We start from the raw sequence: 17,088 nt of genomic DNA on the forward strand, positions 1-17,088 counted from the left end.
CTGTAAATCTGTCTTCTAATTTTATGTCATAACATTTCATCATCAGTTGTATTAAGCCTACAGGATTTATATTAAAAAGCATGTATGCAAATCAATACACAAATAGAATACCTTAACCTTCATGAATGATTACTGACTATTTGATTACTGAAACACTAAGAGAGAAAAAACATATTTATTGGTTGATATGGGTGCCTCTTCTCAGGCTCAAGCAGTTCAAGTAATTTTCCATAGTACCTCTGCTTAAAAAAAACACCTCTCTGCTCTCACACACTGTCAAAATGAAGACTATCTGACCACCACAGATTAGGCCCAAAGCAGCCACATTTTCTTTGCCCCTCTGAGTCTGAGAGGGAGAGATTAGGTGGGGATTAGAGCCCATTGGACCAGCTGGCCGCCGAATTCATCCTTCAAATATCTCAGGAATGTTGATATCCTTTCTCATGCTGGGCAACCTGAAACCTGAGGGAGGCGCTATTTCATGCGGCCAACACAATCAGACAGGTTGCTAGGTAAGTGCTTGGCAGAGAGTGCAGTCAAACACTACTACAGCAAGTGAGAGCAACCTGGTACCCGAACCAGTTCAAAAAAGTTAATCTTAAAACAAATTCAGGATGGAAATAGGCACAACGTGATCCAGATTAGATTAAAGGTAATGTTAAGGTAGTCTTTTTTCAGTGGAAACAGGAGAAACGGGGTCTGCTGTGCTTCAGTAAACTGCGTTTCTCTTCGACAAAGGAGTGTCTGTTCGCTGTGCAGCAGGTGGATAACTGCGCTCAGGTACTGTAATACGAAACTGAACCATGTGACCAATGGCCATTTGAAAGGCAGTCGAGAAAAAAAACTGTTTTACATTGCCTAAAACTCCAACTGCTGGTGTCGACAAGGATGGCAGCCTTTTACTTAGGTGGCACGTAAATCGTTTTTGTCTTTTAGTGTTACCTGTCTTCCATTGGACTAAACCTCTTGTTGCCCAGGCGGAAGGACTGTGTTTCATGCACGAGGAATCAACCTGATGTTTCCCTTTTTGCTTCGATCACCTGAAAACAGCCTCATCAAGGGTATCAAAAGGTAACATAATTTATTCTTTCCTTTTGACGATAAGACTACTTTCCTATAACACTGGGGTGTAAAAGAGCCAGGACTGAACTTTGAAGCCTTTATTTTTTAATGCATGTGCTATTTAAAGATTATTATTTTCCTGTGGTTTGAGCTGGTTTAATGGTGATTCAACATCAGGCTGATTGTGACTCAGTAGTTGTATTGTGGCAGGGCTTCCTCAAAATAATTGTCTAAATATTTGTGACAATTTGTCTTCAGCTGATTTAGGAGGGATATAAATCCACACAGTGAATGTTGCACCTAATGAAATGGAGCCGAGCTGATGCCCACAAGTCCCAGTCTGCCGTCACTTGGCCTCGCTGGTCCCAGGACGAGATGGCAGCCAGTCTGGACGTGATGGCCCTACCTGGAGGAGTCGTGGTTGGGAGTGTTTTACTGCTGGTGCTGAGCAATAATCCTGTATGGGGTGAGTCAGTAACCATCCCTTTATCTTCCACACTCCCTCACAAGCAAAACATCTGACCACACCTACACACACAACCGCACCATAGAATCCTGCAATGATAGCCTAAAAAAAAACATAGGGGACGTGCCAGAGCTAATCTGAAACATGCACCAGCTTGTCAGCATAGAAAATAAAATCTAGACAGTGAACTCAGAAACACATTCTGTCCTATGAGAAACAAGGATATGTAATATTCAGGTTCAGTCAACCATAATGCCATATATATAAAAATACATGTTCACAATACAATCTGCTTCTCATTCTAGCACGGCTGCCCCCTCAGTAACCCATGCTTCCTGTTATCAAGTTGAACTTATGTCCTTGCAAAGTTTACTGTTTACCCTTGTGAATGATTGACTCAGAAGACAGTAGCGGAGAGATACAATTCATGTGACAAAACCTTATTTTCTAAGATATTTTTTAATCAATTTAAACGCCTTAATCCAAACAATTTTCAAAATCGATCTGTTTTCACCCCCCATATTTATAGGCTTTAATTTACAAGCTAGCTATTTGACTCAGCTGACTGTACAAGTGAAGTACACTCTGCATTCCTGAGCTCCTCCTCCTCTTTCCCTCTCCTGGTCAAGTAGTTACTCTGTAGTTTCGTGATGTCCCCGAATAATCACATGGCCGGTCAAGGATAAAATGTGTGGAAGCAGCACAAGACTGGCTGGATATCTGGTACTCTGCATTTCTGAGTTTTTTCTGCTTTGAAAGTGTGCGCTTGGCTTAAAGCAGTTTCTGCAGTCGGTTCCTGTTTTATCTGTAAAATAATGTGACTGCTGCATTGTGAAAATGAATGTATTTATCATGTGATTCCAAATTTTTCAATAGCCATAGTAGATTTAGAGCTTCCTCCTTTTATTCACTTGAGCCAGTTTTGAAATAACTTCCTGTATTTTTTTCATATTGCAATATATATTGCAGAAAGAAAAACAACACCCCCCAACACCGTTCAGCCATAGTATACACTCAACATTCTCTCAGCATGTGTCTGCAGTCTAGAAGAGAAAATGTGAACCAGCAGCTGAAGCCAACACTTAGCTAGCTTAGCACAAAGACTGGAAATAAGGGGAAACTGCTAGCATGGCTCCGTCTGAAGGGTGAATCAGTGCAGTAGCACCTCCAAAAAACATCACTATTCACACATTGTATCTTGATTGTGTGAACTGTCCAAAAACTGAAATGTAACAACATATTTAAAGGTGGGTTTATGTGCTGGACCTGTTTAAAGCCAGGCAATGAGGCAACAGAATCGGGTCATATGTTCTTACATGTAACAAGTATTCACATTGTTTAGTGAGGTAAAACAACCAGGTCAAGTAATACAACATCTTTAGTTAGCTGAATAGTTAAAGTCTGGGTAAGCAGCTTCTTTACCAGTAAGAGAAAGCTTGAGTTTGAAAGCATCATTCCCAGAGAGAGTCGAAGCCAACCCCCTGAAAACACACAAACATAAATTGCTTTATTACTAACTGATGAAGGTTAGAGGGCATATAGGATTGTTAATTGCTAACCGAGTTTAACAAATTCTTTCTGATAGTGAGCAGCTTTTGTGGCTTTAGCTTGTGCAAGACTCTGCTCAAATGAGTATGCATGGTTGATTTCAACAAATTTAACAATAATTTGTCCAAAATACACCGTCTACTCTGGCTTTAATGGACAGCCAATCGGTTAAAGTTAGGGTCCTGTAGCCAACTGTGTGGAGTATAAACAGGCACTCAGCGACGCTTCACCTGAAAGCTCTGCTGTGTTACCTCAGTGTTCCTGACATGCTCTTCTTTTCACAGGAAATTACACCGATCTTGCGAGGGAAACAAGTTCTAATAAAACTGCAGTGAGTGAAACGTTTGAGCAATACCATTTAACCAGACATTATCCTCTACCAACAGACGGATCACTGTCCTGTGTTTTCTCCATTTGCAGGGACCCAACATCGCTGCTATTGTGGCCCCCACGGTCACCCTGGGTCTTCTGGCCATAGTCCTGGCGGTTCTCGCATGGCTCTTCTGCGTGGTGAAAAAGAAGAGACAGACTGAAGGGACATATAGACCCAGCGCTGAGGAACAGTCTGGTTCATCCAGTGCCGCGGCACCAGATGCTTTAAAGTTACCAAAAGAGGAACGACTCATTTGAGACTTTATGCGTTATGTTTGCACAAAATTCTGTAAGGACACTTGTTGCTAAAGTTAGCATTGCAGCGTCATTGTGAGAGGATGCTCTTTCTGTGAGCATGTAAATGAAAGACAAATCTCCCCCTGGATTTTAAGAAAGGACAGGTTGCCAAGTGTGTCCACACAAACATGATGCATTCATATTACCACTTTCAAGTCATCAAGCACCAGATGATTCCTGTGTGACACTGTGAAGAAATACACCTGCATGGACCTAGCTGATTTCAAGACGATTTGACATTTCAAAGAAGGTTTTGAACATTCCTGCGATACAAATAAAGCACGAGATTTAGTATTTTTATCACTGTTAATGATTTGAGTTCTGGGATATTTCACTTGTTAATGATGTCTTATTGTATATTCAACCATGTACTTTGACCTGATTTGATTGAGTCTTTTATGAAACACTGTCACCTCCATCTTCTATGCTGATCTTTTACCTCAAGCTCTTGTTTATTTTGCTAACATGAGTCCTTATAAGTGAGTCTGATTCAACATTGAAAGTGTTTAAAGTTTGATAATGAGAGTGTCTCATCAAAGAGCAAAAATCATTTTAAAAAATCAAGTTGTTTTTGTAAAATGTGATATACTGATAAATTGTGTTTACACTCAAGATCTCCTATGTAATGAACCCAATTCAAACAAGCAAAATGCATCAGAATCAAGCAGATATTGTATTTTAAAATGTCTATTTATGCTTTTGTCAAATAGATACAAAAAGTTTGTAAACTACTTGAATGGTTAAACTTTGCATCCCTGAAGAAAATGCTCCTGTTGTCATTTCTTTTAGTATGATTATATTTATTATGTTCAATCCCAGTTGAAACAAGGCTAAAACCACAACTCTAGTACAGTAATTGGAAGCATGATAAAAGAGTAAGGAAGATAAGGAGTCCTGATAGTCAGAGGGGGAATGCAGAGCCTCTGCAACCGCATCGCACCTGATAAAGTCACAGGAACTCTGCAGCCATTGTTAGTTTCTATAGAAATGAAAGACATTCCGAAAAAACTAGAGAAAAGATGACCGACATGTATTAAACCCACCTACATTTCCAGAATGGAAATAACTATTAAAACAGTCACTCTTTTAGAGAAATATATCTAATGGGTACTCCTTGATTTGAGATTTCAGCTGCTATCACTTGCTATAGAGACCAATACACCATTCATGCACGCTGACATGTAACTCTAAACACAAGTAATACCAGGAAACGACTTTTGGCTGCCTTGTGATGAATGGGTTATCTCAAGAAATGGGCTCCCTTTTCTCATGATAACAAACATGTGAGATTCTGTTCTTGGTTCACTCATATTCACACAGTGTTAGATAAGTGTTGACTTTAACAGAGAGAGAGGAAAGTCCCAACATGTAAAAGTGGCTATCTGCTAATCAGTTGAGTGAGAAAGATATAAGACCTTTCCAAGTTAGAAAACGTATAAATGCAGGATTTACAAACTAGTGTTTATTTGTTCCCACGTGCTGTTAATACTAGGCTTCCAGTTACTTGCTATGACTTATGCCGGTAAATACATTTTTATTCAGCAAGACATCCTTCTGATAAGGGAAGCTTATCTACAGTTCAGCTGAGCACAGAACAGGCAGGCCTTGTATCAACAGCCCAGACTGAAATTTTCACAGGAATTATGTATGAAAAGTGCAGAAAAAATGTCTTCCTTCTAAATCACGGGAGCTGGATTAGTCTCACAAAGATTAATTGTTTCTACTGTTCATTGTTCGGCTCACATTACAGTCGGTCACCTGACTGTGAGACTTTCCTCTGGTGGAATTCCTTTTTGGACTCCAGAGCATTTTTATGATGAATACTGGCACCATCTTGATTCCAAATGTTGGATTTCAATGTGGACTTAAAGGTCATAAACCAACTAGATTGTTAACTTTATTTGGTCTTGTTTTATCCCTTTAGCACAACATTTTGCTTCACACATTGAGTTATGTTTCCTTTTTGTTTTTTGAAATTGCGTCAGTAGGAGGTTTTAAAGCAACTTACTCACAAGTAATTCAAAAAGCAAGGAACAGGATTTGTAGACCCATGAGAACTACTTTCACTGTCAGCAATTTGTAGGTGAGACAGTAAACTGTTCACAAAAATAACTCAAACGCAGTCAAACTGGTGTTTTGATCAGGTTTTAATCATCCTCCAATTTCAAGGCTTCACAGTTAAAATCACTTGCTTTTGAAATTTGCAAGGCAATCAATGGACAGATGTAGAGGGTGAAATAATTCAGTGCATTCACAACATAAGAGAACATTTGAACCAAACTTCACTAGTATCAACACCAAAGTCTAACACTAGAGTGACAGCGACCTAGATGGGAACAGTTTTCCAGAGTTGGGGGACCATTTAATTCATGATGGAGAGGGATGAAAGGGATGGACTTGTGGGAGTGTTGATATGAAAATGGTTTTAGGCGACCTCCTCCTCTCCTTCCTCTTCAAACTCGCCTTCCTCAGCGGTGGCATCCTGGTACTGCTGGTACTCGGACACCAGGTCGTTCATGTTGCTTTCGGCCTCAGTGAACTCCATCTCATCCATGCCCTCGCCGGTGTACCAGTGGAGGAAAGCCTTACGGCGGAACATGGCGGTGAACTGCTCAGAGATGCGCTTGAACAGCTCCTGGATGGCTGTGCTGTTGCCGATAAAAGTGGCAGCCATCTTGAGGCCGCGGGGTGGGATGTCACAGACGGCGGTCTTCACGTTGTTCGGGATCCATTCGACGAAGTAGCTGCTGTTCTTGTTCTGCACGTTCAACATCTGCTCATCCACCTCCTTCATGGACATGCGGCCGCGGAACACTGCAGCCACGGTCAGGTAGCGGCCGTGACGGGGGTCGCAGGCGGCCATCATGTTCTTGGCGTCGAACATCTGCTGGGTGAGCTCGGGGACGGAGAGCGCGCGATACTGCTGGCTCCCCCTGCTGGTGAGGGGGGCGAAACCTGGCATGAAGAAGTGCAGACGCGGGAAGGGCACCATGTTGACAGCTAGTTTACGGAGGTCAGCATTGAGCTGGCCGGGGAAACGCAGGCAGGTGGTCACCCCGCTCATGGTGGCGGACACCAAGTGGTTGAGATCTCCATAGGTGGGGGTGGTGAGTTTAAGTGTGCGGAAGCAGATATCATAGAGAGCTTCATTGTCAATGCAGTAGGTCTCATCAGTGTTTTCTACCAGCTGGTGGACAGAGAGAGTGGCATTGTAGGGCTCCACCACTGTGTCGGACACCTTGGGAGAGGGCACCACGCTGAAGGTGTTCATGATGCGGTCGGGGTACTCCTCGCGGATCTTGCTGATGAGCAGGGTGCCCATGCCAGAGCCAGTGCCGCCACCCAGGGAGTGGGTGAGCTGGAAGCCCTGGAGGCAATCGCAGCTCTCAGCCTCTTTCCTCACTACATCCAGGACGGAGTCCACAAGCTCAGCTCCCTCAGTGTAGTGGCCCTTGGCCCAGTTGTTTCCTGCTCCACTCTGACCTGAAATCAGGAGTAACACAGTTTCACTGAAATCACATCTGGTGAAATATAGACGAGTGAATCTTTGCTAAATTGACATATCTTTACCAAAGACAAAGTTGTCAGGTCTGAAGATCTGCCCAAAGGGGCCAGATCTGACTGAGTCCATCGTCCCAGGCTCCAGATCCACCAAGATGGCTCGGGGCACATACTTTCCTCCTGAAAGCAGTTAAAAAAGAGCAACATTGGCTTTCTTGTCAAGCTTAGCAGACACAAAGGCTTATGCAAAACATTTTTATAGCAGCAGGAGAACTTACCTGAGGCCTCATTGTAATAGACGCTGATCCTGTCTAACTGCAGATCGCTGTCTCCATGGTAGGAACCAGTGGGATCAATGCCGTGCTCATCACTGATCACCTCCCAGAACTGAGGGGGCAAAAAAACAGGCGTGGAAGGAGAGGAGAGAGAGGCAGATGTTAATTTAGCCTGAGGTCAAAGGTATTACAAATGTATGATAAAGTGTATTTAAAGAATAAATGTGGCAAGAGCCTTGAATAAAGCAAGGCTACTTTAAAGGAGGCTAATAATTACATATAAGCTGCAAGAATGTTTAATTCTGAAAAGCAGGTTAAAAGTGCAATCTAGTCTGAAATGCAGACAGACTCAAGAGGAATCAAGCAGATGGCAATAATCTGATAAGTAACATTATCTGTAAATCTTACAAGCACACAATTTACTAGGACAAAAAAACTGATGATGAAATGTAATTTGGCGATGTTAAAATAATATAGTTAGTATAGTTTGGGAAAACGACATTTTCTTGAGCTTCTGGCTTGTAAAGAATCATAGGTAAGAATGGGTCTTAATGTGGTGAGGGAGGGGAAGCTGATACAGTTTACAATGGTTACATTATTGCAACCCATAATCGCTTGCAGCACTTCATAAAAAATTCAGAGAAACCAAAAGCTTATCAAATCTTAAGCGCATTATGTTTTACGGTAGCCTATGCAGGGCTGCGTGGATAGTGTTCACAAATGAAGCCCTGCTAAGAAAGTCAATGAAAGAATCGTCTCTGTTTTGAAATAGGCTACATTATTTTGTATTTATTTCACGGCGACGCTTCAAATAAGACAGTATAGGCTACCCTACGCCAGTTATTCTAGAGAGTTCTTGGAAGATGGATTAGACGGATCCCCTCAGCGGCACTGAAGCACCCTTGCACGAGTCTGCTGCACAAATCACAAGCGAGCTGAGAAAAACTTTCAAATTACCTTGGCTCCGATCTGGTTTCCGCACTGACCGGCTTGCAAATGCACAATCTCGCGCATTTTGAGCGGATGTAGACGACGATGGTGTGAGCAGGAGACGAGAATCACAGCAGCAGAGGCTCACAGGATGGTGGTTCCTGCGTCGAATGATCAGGGATTTATTGCACCGCCTACAGTGGTGGTGGGCTGAATCGGTGGTGCAACTTGACGTCATTTCCATGGCAACCAAAGAGCGGAGGAGAGAGGGAGGGCCCGTGATCCGTGGAGATGGCGGATAGGGTGCGAGGAGGAGCTACATCACTTGTCGATAATATTCTCATTATTCTCACGGACCGAGTGCAACCACACCCCCCTCCGAACACTCACACATCCACACACAAAGTAACGAGTGTTTGAGGCCTGGCTACACATCTCGGTATCAAGGTCGTCACTGCAGGGCACACCGAGTTCATTATTCTCAGGTCAAATAGGCTACACAACAACATCTAACAGTCATATCTTGAAAGGCCAAGCACAATAACATCATAAAAGCTAAACTGTATCAACAGGAGCTTAGATAAAACATGATAGGCTCCTAGACTATAGGCTCTCCCACAGTATGAAGAATGTAGGAAGTCTTCAAGTAGTTCTTCTTGTTAGACAAACATTTGAAGAACACCCTGATGTGAAACATTAAGGGATAATAGGCCTATAGGATTTTTTTTAACTAGGGTTGGGTGGGCCTAGTTAGCCACTAGTCTTTGTTAAATGTAATATTTAGCCAACTTAGTTTAAAAAAAAAGAAGAAATGATGAAGAGGACACTGACATAGAAGTCTATAGGCTTAAATAAATCCATCAAATACAAGTCAGAAAGTCCGGAATTTAAGCCTTGGTCAGACTTAAAATATTTCTGATAGGCTAATTAGTCACCATAAAATAAGATAATCCTTTATTTATCCCACAATGGGGAAATCAAGCATCAAGTCCATTATGATAAAAGTTTACTTGAAACTTTAAAGTTATTAATAAAAAGCCCATTATTGAACCAGATAACCCCCCCCCCTCATTCTGAGCAAAAAATGTGTCCCAAAAGTTATCTGGAGCTAGCTGCTAAATTGTCTGTGTTATATAAAGAGGATTTATTTCATATTTCTAATAAAATTAATTCTCTTTTTAACACTTTTCTCCCACTGTGGTTCAGTAAAACAGTATCCAGTGAAAACAAAAGTGATTCATTTTATACTAAGACAAATTATTTTCAATGATTTAAGTTTTAACCTATTTTGGAAGATTATATTCCTACTTAGTGATTGACATAGGTCAGTCCTCTATTATATGTTTCTGTGTCCTTTTTTCAGTGTAGGCCTAAGTTTCTCTAATTGTCCCCATACGGTTGCAAATAAAAATACCCTTTTTCAAATTATGGTATGTTGTATATTGTTAGGCAGTGATTCCCAAAGTGGGACTCAGGACCCCAAGGGGCGGCCAGGAGTTATGACAGGGGGGGTCTGGCCAGGTTTAACAAAAACAATTCACACCATTTTTCACTGATAGCAAAGCATGGCAATGTTTGTAAGAAAACTTTGAGGTAAACATAAGGCTGAAGTCACACAGAAGTCACACATTTGGAAGTTTCATGTTACAGCCTCCCTTTTAATTGCTTCCTCTTGACGTGGCTTGTTATTTTTTCAGTTTGTTGTCGCACTGGAGTTGCTACTCTGTACTTTTTGCAATGAGTGTTTGATATAAATTCTCAAAATATAGACAAGTGTTAGCAATGAGGGCGACTGACAGTGTGTATGTCCATATATGTAGATGTTTATGGTGAGGGGTGGGGGGCTTGAAATGTTTTCATCTGCCAAAGGGGGTGCCAGCAGAAAAAGAGGACACACTCACTCAGACTGATTCATTGTATGACCTGCAGGGGGGGAAAATATCAGCAAAACCATTCTTCATACTGAGGACTTAGTTTATTACTCAGAAGCAAACCTGTCCTTTATGTTCCCCAGTCAATTAAAATGAGTTTAACAGACAGAAATAGTGCTTAAGTAAAAGTATTTATTACTGCTCTGAGCTGGTTTAGCTAGTTTAGGTCAAAAATAGAAACAACACAAGGAACATAACAAGAGTGATCGAGCCACCATACTAAATTCACCTTTTTAGTATAAGGTCATGGTGTCTATGTGTTCTTACACTATGAATTAACAACAACGTTTGATTGTGTGCATCCCTGAATTATTAACATGAGTGTCAATGATTACTCATTTCTATCCAGAATGATGACATTCCAAACATGCAGCAAGTTACCAACCAGTTTTTTTTTTTTAAAGCTTTCCAACAACTGGCCAATGGGGCTCTATTTCCTGTTTCCCAGCACTGCTACATACAGTGTTGTTTCACCCCGCTGCATGATTTAAGTTACTCCCACAAAACTCATGCAGGCAAACCAAGAAGAGCATTGGCTACTTCACATCAAGAACAATAGAAAGCAGTTGGTGTGCTCTGTCGCTTCCAGGAGATGAGTTTCACCAGGCAAGCCAAATGATGGTGTTGACTGAGGACTCATTCAGGACTTCAACTTGAGGATTTATGCTCTTTTAAAGTGTGGATTTCACATTATTGTATTTAAAAAGAATGTCACTCCCGGAGGAGGATCTTACATGCCCAATTTGCTGTGACATCTTCACAGACCCCGTTTTGTTGGCATGCAGTCACAGCTTCTGTAGGAGCTGCCTGAGGCGCTGCTGGGACAACGGCTTACGTGAGTGTCCAGTGTGCAGAAAGAGAGCCTCTAAGTCCAGTGCTCCTTCTAACTTGGCTCTGAAGAATGTGTGCGAAGCTCTGTTAGAGGTCAGGAGGCAGAGCTCAGTAGTGGTGGAAGACAACACAAACTGTAGTCTACACGGGGAGAAGTTAAAGCTGTTTTGTCTGGTTGACAAACAGCCCATCTGTGTGGTGTGTCACTCTTCTAAACTGCACAAGAGCCACGATTGTTCGCCTATCGAGGAGGCAGCACTGGACTGCAAGGTAGGGGGAAAAAAAACAGATCATTGTGTTCCTGACCTACGTTGCAACATCAACCCAATAAACTGACTCTGCTGTTTTGTCAACCTGAAGTATTTAAGGTAACACCTAAAGGTAGAATGCAGTCCCACAAGTCTGTCCGGATTGTTACCTTTTAGCTATCTGAGCTTTAAAACAAATCAAAGTACTCCTTATATACTGCAACACTATACCATTTAGATATCTGATTTCTTACTCTGGGCCTGCTTTATTTACAGGATGAACTTTCCATATCCCTCAAGAGCTTGCAAGATAATCTGAAAAGCCTCAAAAGAATTCAAGAGACCTCTGCAGACACATTTAAGTTCATTAAGGTAACCTGTGACACAATGACAAAAAACTTTGGGATTTAAAAAAAAATCTGTTCAAATAAACTAAGAATGTGCAATTATTATGAATTCTTAGACTCAGGCTCTGGAAACGCAGAAATTGATCAAGGGCCAGTTCGAGCAGCTCCATCAAGCCCTCGACCAGGAGGAGTCAGCCAGGATAGCAGCTGTGAAGAAAGAAGAGGAGGAGAGGATAGCGGCATTGAAGGATAAGATTAAAGAACTGTCAGCAGAAGTGCTGAACCTCACAGAGATCATCTCAATCATACAGGAGCAGCTGAAAGAAGAGGATATGGTCTTGATGAAGGTCTGTCACACTTCTTTAAACGTCAAGTTTTAAAATCATTCTTCCCCTCAAATGACCCACTTTTAATCTTTCTTTTTTCCCCCAGAATTTCAAAGACACTCAGGAAAGGTAAGTCAGCGGAGTGATGCACTTACGCCTGTCTTGCTTTGATGTGTTGTCTCAGTGTGAGGTTTCTGTTGTTATCACAGAGGGAAAAGTGTAGCGCTTGTTTCAGACAGCATATCTGGGATACTGATTGATGTGACCAAGCATGTTGACAACCTCAAGTACAGAGTCTGGGAGGAATTGCTGGGCCAAATAGATTATAGTGAGTATATACATTATGTTAATGTCTTTTAGACTTAAAGACAAAAGGTGCAGAATTGTAAAAACCCAAACCCTGTTTAATATTTCAGTCCTTTTGTTTGGCTCATTTCCTGTCTTTTAGCCCCAGTGACTTTGGACCCAAACACAGCACACCCCTGCCTCATCCTGTCTGACGACCTCACTTCCCTCCAATACTCAAAGCGGGCCAGCTGTTGCCCTGACAACCCAGAGCGCTTCCACATCAGCGCTGAAGTGGTGGGCATGGCTGCGCTGGGTTCAGGAAGCCACCACTGGGTCGTGGAAACAGGAAGTAATCAGGACTGGCTCCTGGGCGTGGCCTCTTTGTCTGTACCAAGGAACACAGAGGTCTCTGCTCGGCCCGAGAACGGCTTCTGGACCTTGTGTTTCCGGGATGGAGAGTTCAGGGCAATGACCTCGCCCCCAGCTCCACTGAAAGTTCCAAGACCACCCAAACAAGTCAAAGTGCAGCTGGATTACAACAAAGGGACCGTTTCTTTTTCCGACCCTGCTGATGACAAGCTCATTTATGAATTTACAACAACATTCAAAGAACCTTTGCTTCCATATTTTTATACACAGAGCAGCCACCCGCTGAGAATAATGCCAGAAAAGGTACTTATCACAATGTTGCGCCAATAAGTCGATTACTGATTCAACAATTGGATCTCAGTTCTGTTTCAATGTAAAAAAATATATATATATTTTAAGGGTTGGCTCTAGTGTTAATGCCTCCCACATGAGGATGCAAAGCATTCTTAACCATTTTGATGTTTTATTGATTTGTCCTCTTTTAAAGCTCCCCTGAGGAGTTTTTAAATGGTTATCAAACAGACTGAAATTAAAACTGATGCCTCTGAAAGACCCAGAAAAACAAACTAGACCGTCAGTGACTAGATAGATTATTTCTATGAAGTTATTTATTATGTCTGAAACCACTGCCATGGGGTAGGTGTCAGATGAATTGAGTGCAATGAACCTGAGAGATATGTTTGACTGTTTAAAGACAGATGGATGAAGTTTTTTTGTTAGAAATTACTACTTAGACATATACGGGACAAACCAGCAAAGTCTAATAGTCTAACAGGTACCACTTTGTCAACAGAGGTCGCTAAAACCCAAGGTTCCTTACAAGACCTTTAAGGAATAGTCAGACATTTAGCAAAATACACTTGTGCTTTTTTGTAAACAATTTAGCGAAGATTTCTACTGCCCCCAAGTCTGTATAATAAGTTACCACCAGGAGCTGGTTAGCTTAGCATAGCATTTACATTGAAAACCGCTAGCCTGCTCACAGGTAACAAAATCTGCATTCTAATCCCTATAAAGCTCACTAACATACATTATAATCTTTTATTGTTGAATCTGTGGAAACATAATCCTTCAGACAGGTGCTAGCGGTGTCCCTCTTTTTCCGACTTACCTTTTAGCTTTAAATACACATACTTGACGACCATGTGAGCAGCATTAGTCTTCTGATATGGGGTCTACAGATAGAGGGTGATGATTTAGGGATCCATAAAGTTGACTTGGCTTGCCTTGACATCTTTTCACATTTCCCAGCATGTGGAATTATTCCTTAGACAGTAGTGCTCTGATTGTCTTATTCCTACGTTAGTGGCAAGTATATGGTTAATTAGCAAGGGTAAAGTAATGCCAATTATTTTATCAGTCAAACTTTCTAAAATGCTGTATTATGTAATGCACTTTAAAAATAAGCTGTACTAAATGTGGTGTTTTGAGGTTGGTCCATAAATTGGGTTTTTGGTGTGCAGGACACCTTCTCTTTATTCTCCTGAATTGTCTGCATTTATCCAATGAGTGAGACAATTGAGCAGGTGTTCCATGTTTCATAAATGGATGATAACCACATCATGTTGGAGGAGGCTGGGAGAGAAATTCACCTCTGCAAAAGAATCAACATGCACTTTATCAAATTCAATCATACACAAACACTTATACACTGATCATTGTATATATTTGAGTGGGTAAGAGGGATTGGCCTGTACAGTTCTGTTAATTTATCTCTTTGTACACATGATGGCGCCAAAGTCAAACATTTATTATGAAGGATTTTATTACAGTGAGGACTACTTTTAACACTTAAACCTCATTTGGTAAAAGTCAATCAAGAACATGATCAGTCTAAGCAAACTTGAAATTAAACTGTTGATTTTCCACCTTTGACTCATTCTTGATGCATATTTTTAAGGTTGCTTTCTGTTACTTAACATAATTATCTTTTCACCAAAAACAAACATTTGAAAAATATCTCAAAATTAGATCAGTCACAGCAAAACAAATGTATTGAATTGCAACATTTCTTTAGAACCATTGTAGGAAAATTATCACCAAGGTTCAATGTGTGTTATATCTTTAAAAGCTAAGGCTGCTGGTTTTGAGCAGGTGGGGTTTTGTTGGGCTCTGCACAGACGCAGGGGCACCACTTCTTCACACAGGTTTCTGGGAGAAAAGGAACCTTTTCCAGACGAGACAGATAGACAAGTGGCTGGATGGTGCTACTGATGTTGAGGAAAGCGAAGCCCACAGGCTGCACATAGCAGCGAAACCCATCGGGGGTGTAGTAGTCTTCAGAGGGAAACAGCGCTACAAGTGGTAGGTAGTTAAACACGATGATACAAAGGATGGAGAGCACCATCTTGAAGGCCTTTTTCTTCATGGGGTGCATCTCATCTTTTCCTGCTCCACGGGACTTCTTCAGTGTCCACAGGATGGTTCCGTTACATATAACCATCCAGCTGAATGTTGCCAGGACCTCACCGGTGAACACTTTCTCAAAGTTGGGGAAGCCACCAACAACCTTGGCTGCTGAGTAAGCAAAGGTTAGGCAGAGGACCAGAATGGTGAGGCTCAACCTGTACTTTATGTGTTTAAGCTGCCCGAACATGATTGGAAAGATCACAGCTATAAAGCGATCCAGGCAGATACAGGAAAGAAACAACGGCCCACTGGTGTCTTTCACACCATAGGAGAACTTAATGGAAGACCACACCCCCTTGCTCTGCCAGTGGTAAAGGTTAAGGAAAATGATAGGGGTCATGACACCGAAGTAGGCGTCCATGAAGGCTAGACAGCCCAGGAAAATGTCTGAGGTGGAGGGATCTTTGCGGTTGTGGATGAGGATTGCAATGACAAGTATGTTTGCAGGGATTCCGACAACTACGTTGATGCATTGAATGGTTAGGTCAAAGAGGATGCCCTCCACCTGATTATCACAGCCGTCAAACACACTGAAGGGCTTCACTGTGGCGTTGATGTCAGCGGTTACATTGAAGGGGAACAGAGTCGGGATAGAGGTGGAGTTGAGCGGTAAGGATGCATTTCTCTCCATGATTCTGCAAATTAAAAAAAAAACCAACAACAACAGGACTCTGAGGGAGAAGTAAGAAAACGTTCATCAGGGTTTAAATTTATAATCTACTTCAACAGCTGCTCACTTAAAACTTTCACAAACTGTTGTACATTTTCTTAAAACCTAGGTCTCAATAGGAATTGTGTTTGTTTTAAAGTCATGAAGTGGCACAGCCTCGGCCATGTCGCATGTTCACTGGGAATCCTTGTGATCCTGTGGTGTTTATTCTCAGTTGAGCTAAACTATAGCCGCGGAGCAAAGTGAACACCAAACCTGCAGAGTAAAAAAACATGTAGCAAACACCGTCAGGGCTTTTCCTCGGGCTGTTTTCTTGTTAGTGTGCACATCCGCAGGGAATGTGACTCCCTGTATGCAGGGACATCTAACCCACTTTAGGGACATCTACAAAAAGCCACACCCTTTGAGAGCTGAATAAAAGGGCAGCTTTATCCAAATGAAAAGATTCAAGGTTTACATTCTGCATGTAGACATTTGAATTATGTTTTTAGTAAGGACAGAAATGTGAATATCCTGGTCCTCTTCAGAGTATGTTTCTTTTATTTGCCGACCTATTAAACAAATTCTGACCGAAGAGGATGGTTACAAAAAAAATACTTTTAACTGAGGTTGGTTTAATTTTCGCTTTTTATTGAAGTTACTTTAACTCAAATCAGATGTAAAGCATAAAAATGAAAGATGTCTTAAGCCTTGCTATGTGTTGTGTTTTGGCTTATATTTTGCTATTCAAGCCCTGGTTTTGTTCTTGGATCAAGGACTATTTTCAGCAGTTCTGACTCAGGCTGATTCACACCAGCTCTTTGAAATATCGAGTCTTTACATGCAGTACACCTGAGCTCCCTCCCTCTCTCCCTCCCTCTCTCCCTCCCTCCACTGAATGGACTATTGGAGCCAGAGGCTGTGACCGTTCCTCGTACAGCCATCAAGGGACCTATTCCCATTTAATGGTGGACCGTTCTCCTCTTTGCTCCCTCAGTGGATGCTATTTCTCACCTCTCTGTGCCGCTGGCTCTACCTCAGGTCACACACACGTTCCTGAGGGGCTAATCACACTGACGGAGGAGTGAAGCGCTTTGCCAAGATGCTTTGTCTCTGGAGATGGCAGATTGAATCAATCGTAATCATCTGCAGGCATATCTAGTGAAAAAGAAAAATACAAAACAGAACATTTATTTAGCTGCTGAATACCCTAAAGTATAATTAAAATATTTTACATTC

The 17,088-nt window shown here is 41.8% G+C and overlaps 4 protein-coding genes across 5 annotated transcripts; 2 read left to right on the plus strand and 2 right to left on the minus strand.

The window, feature by feature from the left end:
• The first annotated feature begins 511 nt into the window (after nt 1-511).
• Nucleotides 512-4,512, plus strand: crb3a (crumbs homolog 3a). 2 transcript variants are annotated; one of them, XM_061026450.1, is made up of 5 exons: nt 512-780; nt 937-1,071; nt 1,321-1,528; nt 3,361-3,407; nt 3,497-4,512. In XM_061026450.1, the coding sequence occupies exons 3-5, from the start codon at nt 1,354-1,356 to the stop codon at nt 3,704-3,706; spliced, it is 432 nt and encodes a 143-aa protein (XP_060882433.1). In that variant the 5' UTR covers nt 512-780; nt 937-1,071; nt 1,321-1,353; the 3' UTR covers nt 3,707-4,512. The 2 variants fall into 2 exon arrangements, with proteins under 2 accessions (XP_060882433.1, XP_060882432.1); XM_061026449.1 differs by having other exon boundaries at nt 512-1,071.
• Nucleotides 4,513-5,874: 1,362 nt separating this feature from the next.
• Nucleotides 5,875-8,643, minus strand: tubb4bl (tubulin, beta 4B class IVb-like). The gene is made up of 4 exons (XM_061026445.1): nt 8,479-8,643; nt 7,525-7,633; nt 7,316-7,426; nt 5,875-7,228 (listed from the first exon to the last, which is right to left on the minus strand). The coding sequence occupies exons 1-4, from the start codon at nt 8,533-8,535 to the stop codon at nt 6,171-6,173; spliced, it is 1,335 nt and encodes a 444-aa protein (XP_060882428.1). The 5' UTR covers nt 8,536-8,643; the 3' UTR covers nt 5,875-6,170.
• Nucleotides 8,644-10,889: 2,246 nt separating this feature from the next.
• On the plus strand, nt 10,890-14,659 carry LOC132954213 (zinc-binding protein A33). The gene is made up of 6 exons (XM_061026717.1): nt 10,890-11,483; nt 11,738-11,833; nt 11,925-12,155; nt 12,241-12,263; nt 12,344-12,462; nt 12,583-14,659. The coding sequence occupies exons 1-6, from the start codon at nt 11,091-11,093 to the stop codon at nt 13,119-13,121; spliced, it is 1,401 nt and encodes a 466-aa protein (XP_060882700.1). The 5' UTR covers nt 10,890-11,090; the 3' UTR covers nt 13,122-14,659.
• On the minus strand, nt 14,642-17,036 carry LOC132954214 (G-protein coupled receptor 183-like). The gene is made up of 2 exons (XM_061026718.1): nt 16,864-17,036; nt 14,642-15,835 (listed from the first exon to the last, which is right to left on the minus strand). Exon 2 carries the CDS (start codon nt 15,829-15,831, stop codon nt 14,863-14,865), a length of 969 nt encoding a protein of 322 aa, XP_060882701.1. The 5' UTR covers nt 15,832-15,835; nt 16,864-17,036; the 3' UTR covers nt 14,642-14,862.
• Nucleotides 17,037-17,088: the final 52 nt, after the last annotated feature.

This window comes from Labrus mixtus, chromosome 20 (genome assembly GCF_963584025.1).
Source record: "Labrus mixtus chromosome 20, fLabMix1.1, whole genome shotgun sequence".
Taxonomy (NCBI): Eukaryota; Metazoa; Chordata; class Actinopteri; order Labriformes; family Labridae; genus Labrus; species Labrus mixtus.

Bases quoted from the DNA above. Each gene is read 5' to 3' on its own strand.
- crb3a (XM_061026449.1), top strand. From the start codon at position 1,354: ATGTTGCACCTAATGAAATGGAGCCGAGCTGATGCCCACAAGTCCCAG. The intron at 1,529-3,360 runs GTGAGTCAGTAA...TTCTTTTCACAG, and splicing joins GAGCAATAATCCTGTATGGG to GAAATTACACCGATCTTGCG. The intron at 3,408-3,496 runs GTGAGTGAAACG...CTCCATTTGCAG, and splicing joins CAAGTTCTAATAAAACTGCA to GGACCCAACATCGCTGCTAT.
- tubb4bl (XM_061026445.1), bottom strand. From the start codon at position 8,535: ATGCGCGAGATTGTGCATTTGCAAGCCGGTCAGTGCGGAAACCAGATC. The intron at 7,634-8,478 runs GTAATTTGAAAG...TTGCCCCCTCAG, and splicing joins GAAACCAGATCGGAGCCAAG to TTCTGGGAGGTGATCAGTGA. The intron at 7,229-7,315 runs GTAAAGATATGT...TCCTGATTTCAG, and splicing joins ACCTGACAACTTTGTCTTTG to GTCAGAGTGGAGCAGGAAAC.
- LOC132954213 (XM_061026717.1), top strand. From the start codon at position 11,091: ATGTCACTCCCGGAGGAGGATCTTACATGCCCAATTTGCTGTGACATC. The intron at 11,484-11,737 runs GTAGGGGGAAAA...CTTTATTTACAG, and splicing joins AGGCAGCACTGGACTGCAAG to GATGAACTTTCCATATCCCT. The intron at 12,264-12,343 runs GTAAGTCAGCGG...TTGTTATCACAG, and splicing joins TTCAAAGACACTCAGGAAAG to AGGGAAAAGTGTAGCGCTTG.
- LOC132954214 (XM_061026718.1), bottom strand. From the start codon at position 15,831: ATGGAGAGAAATGCATCCTTACCGCTCAACTCCACCTCTATCCCGACT.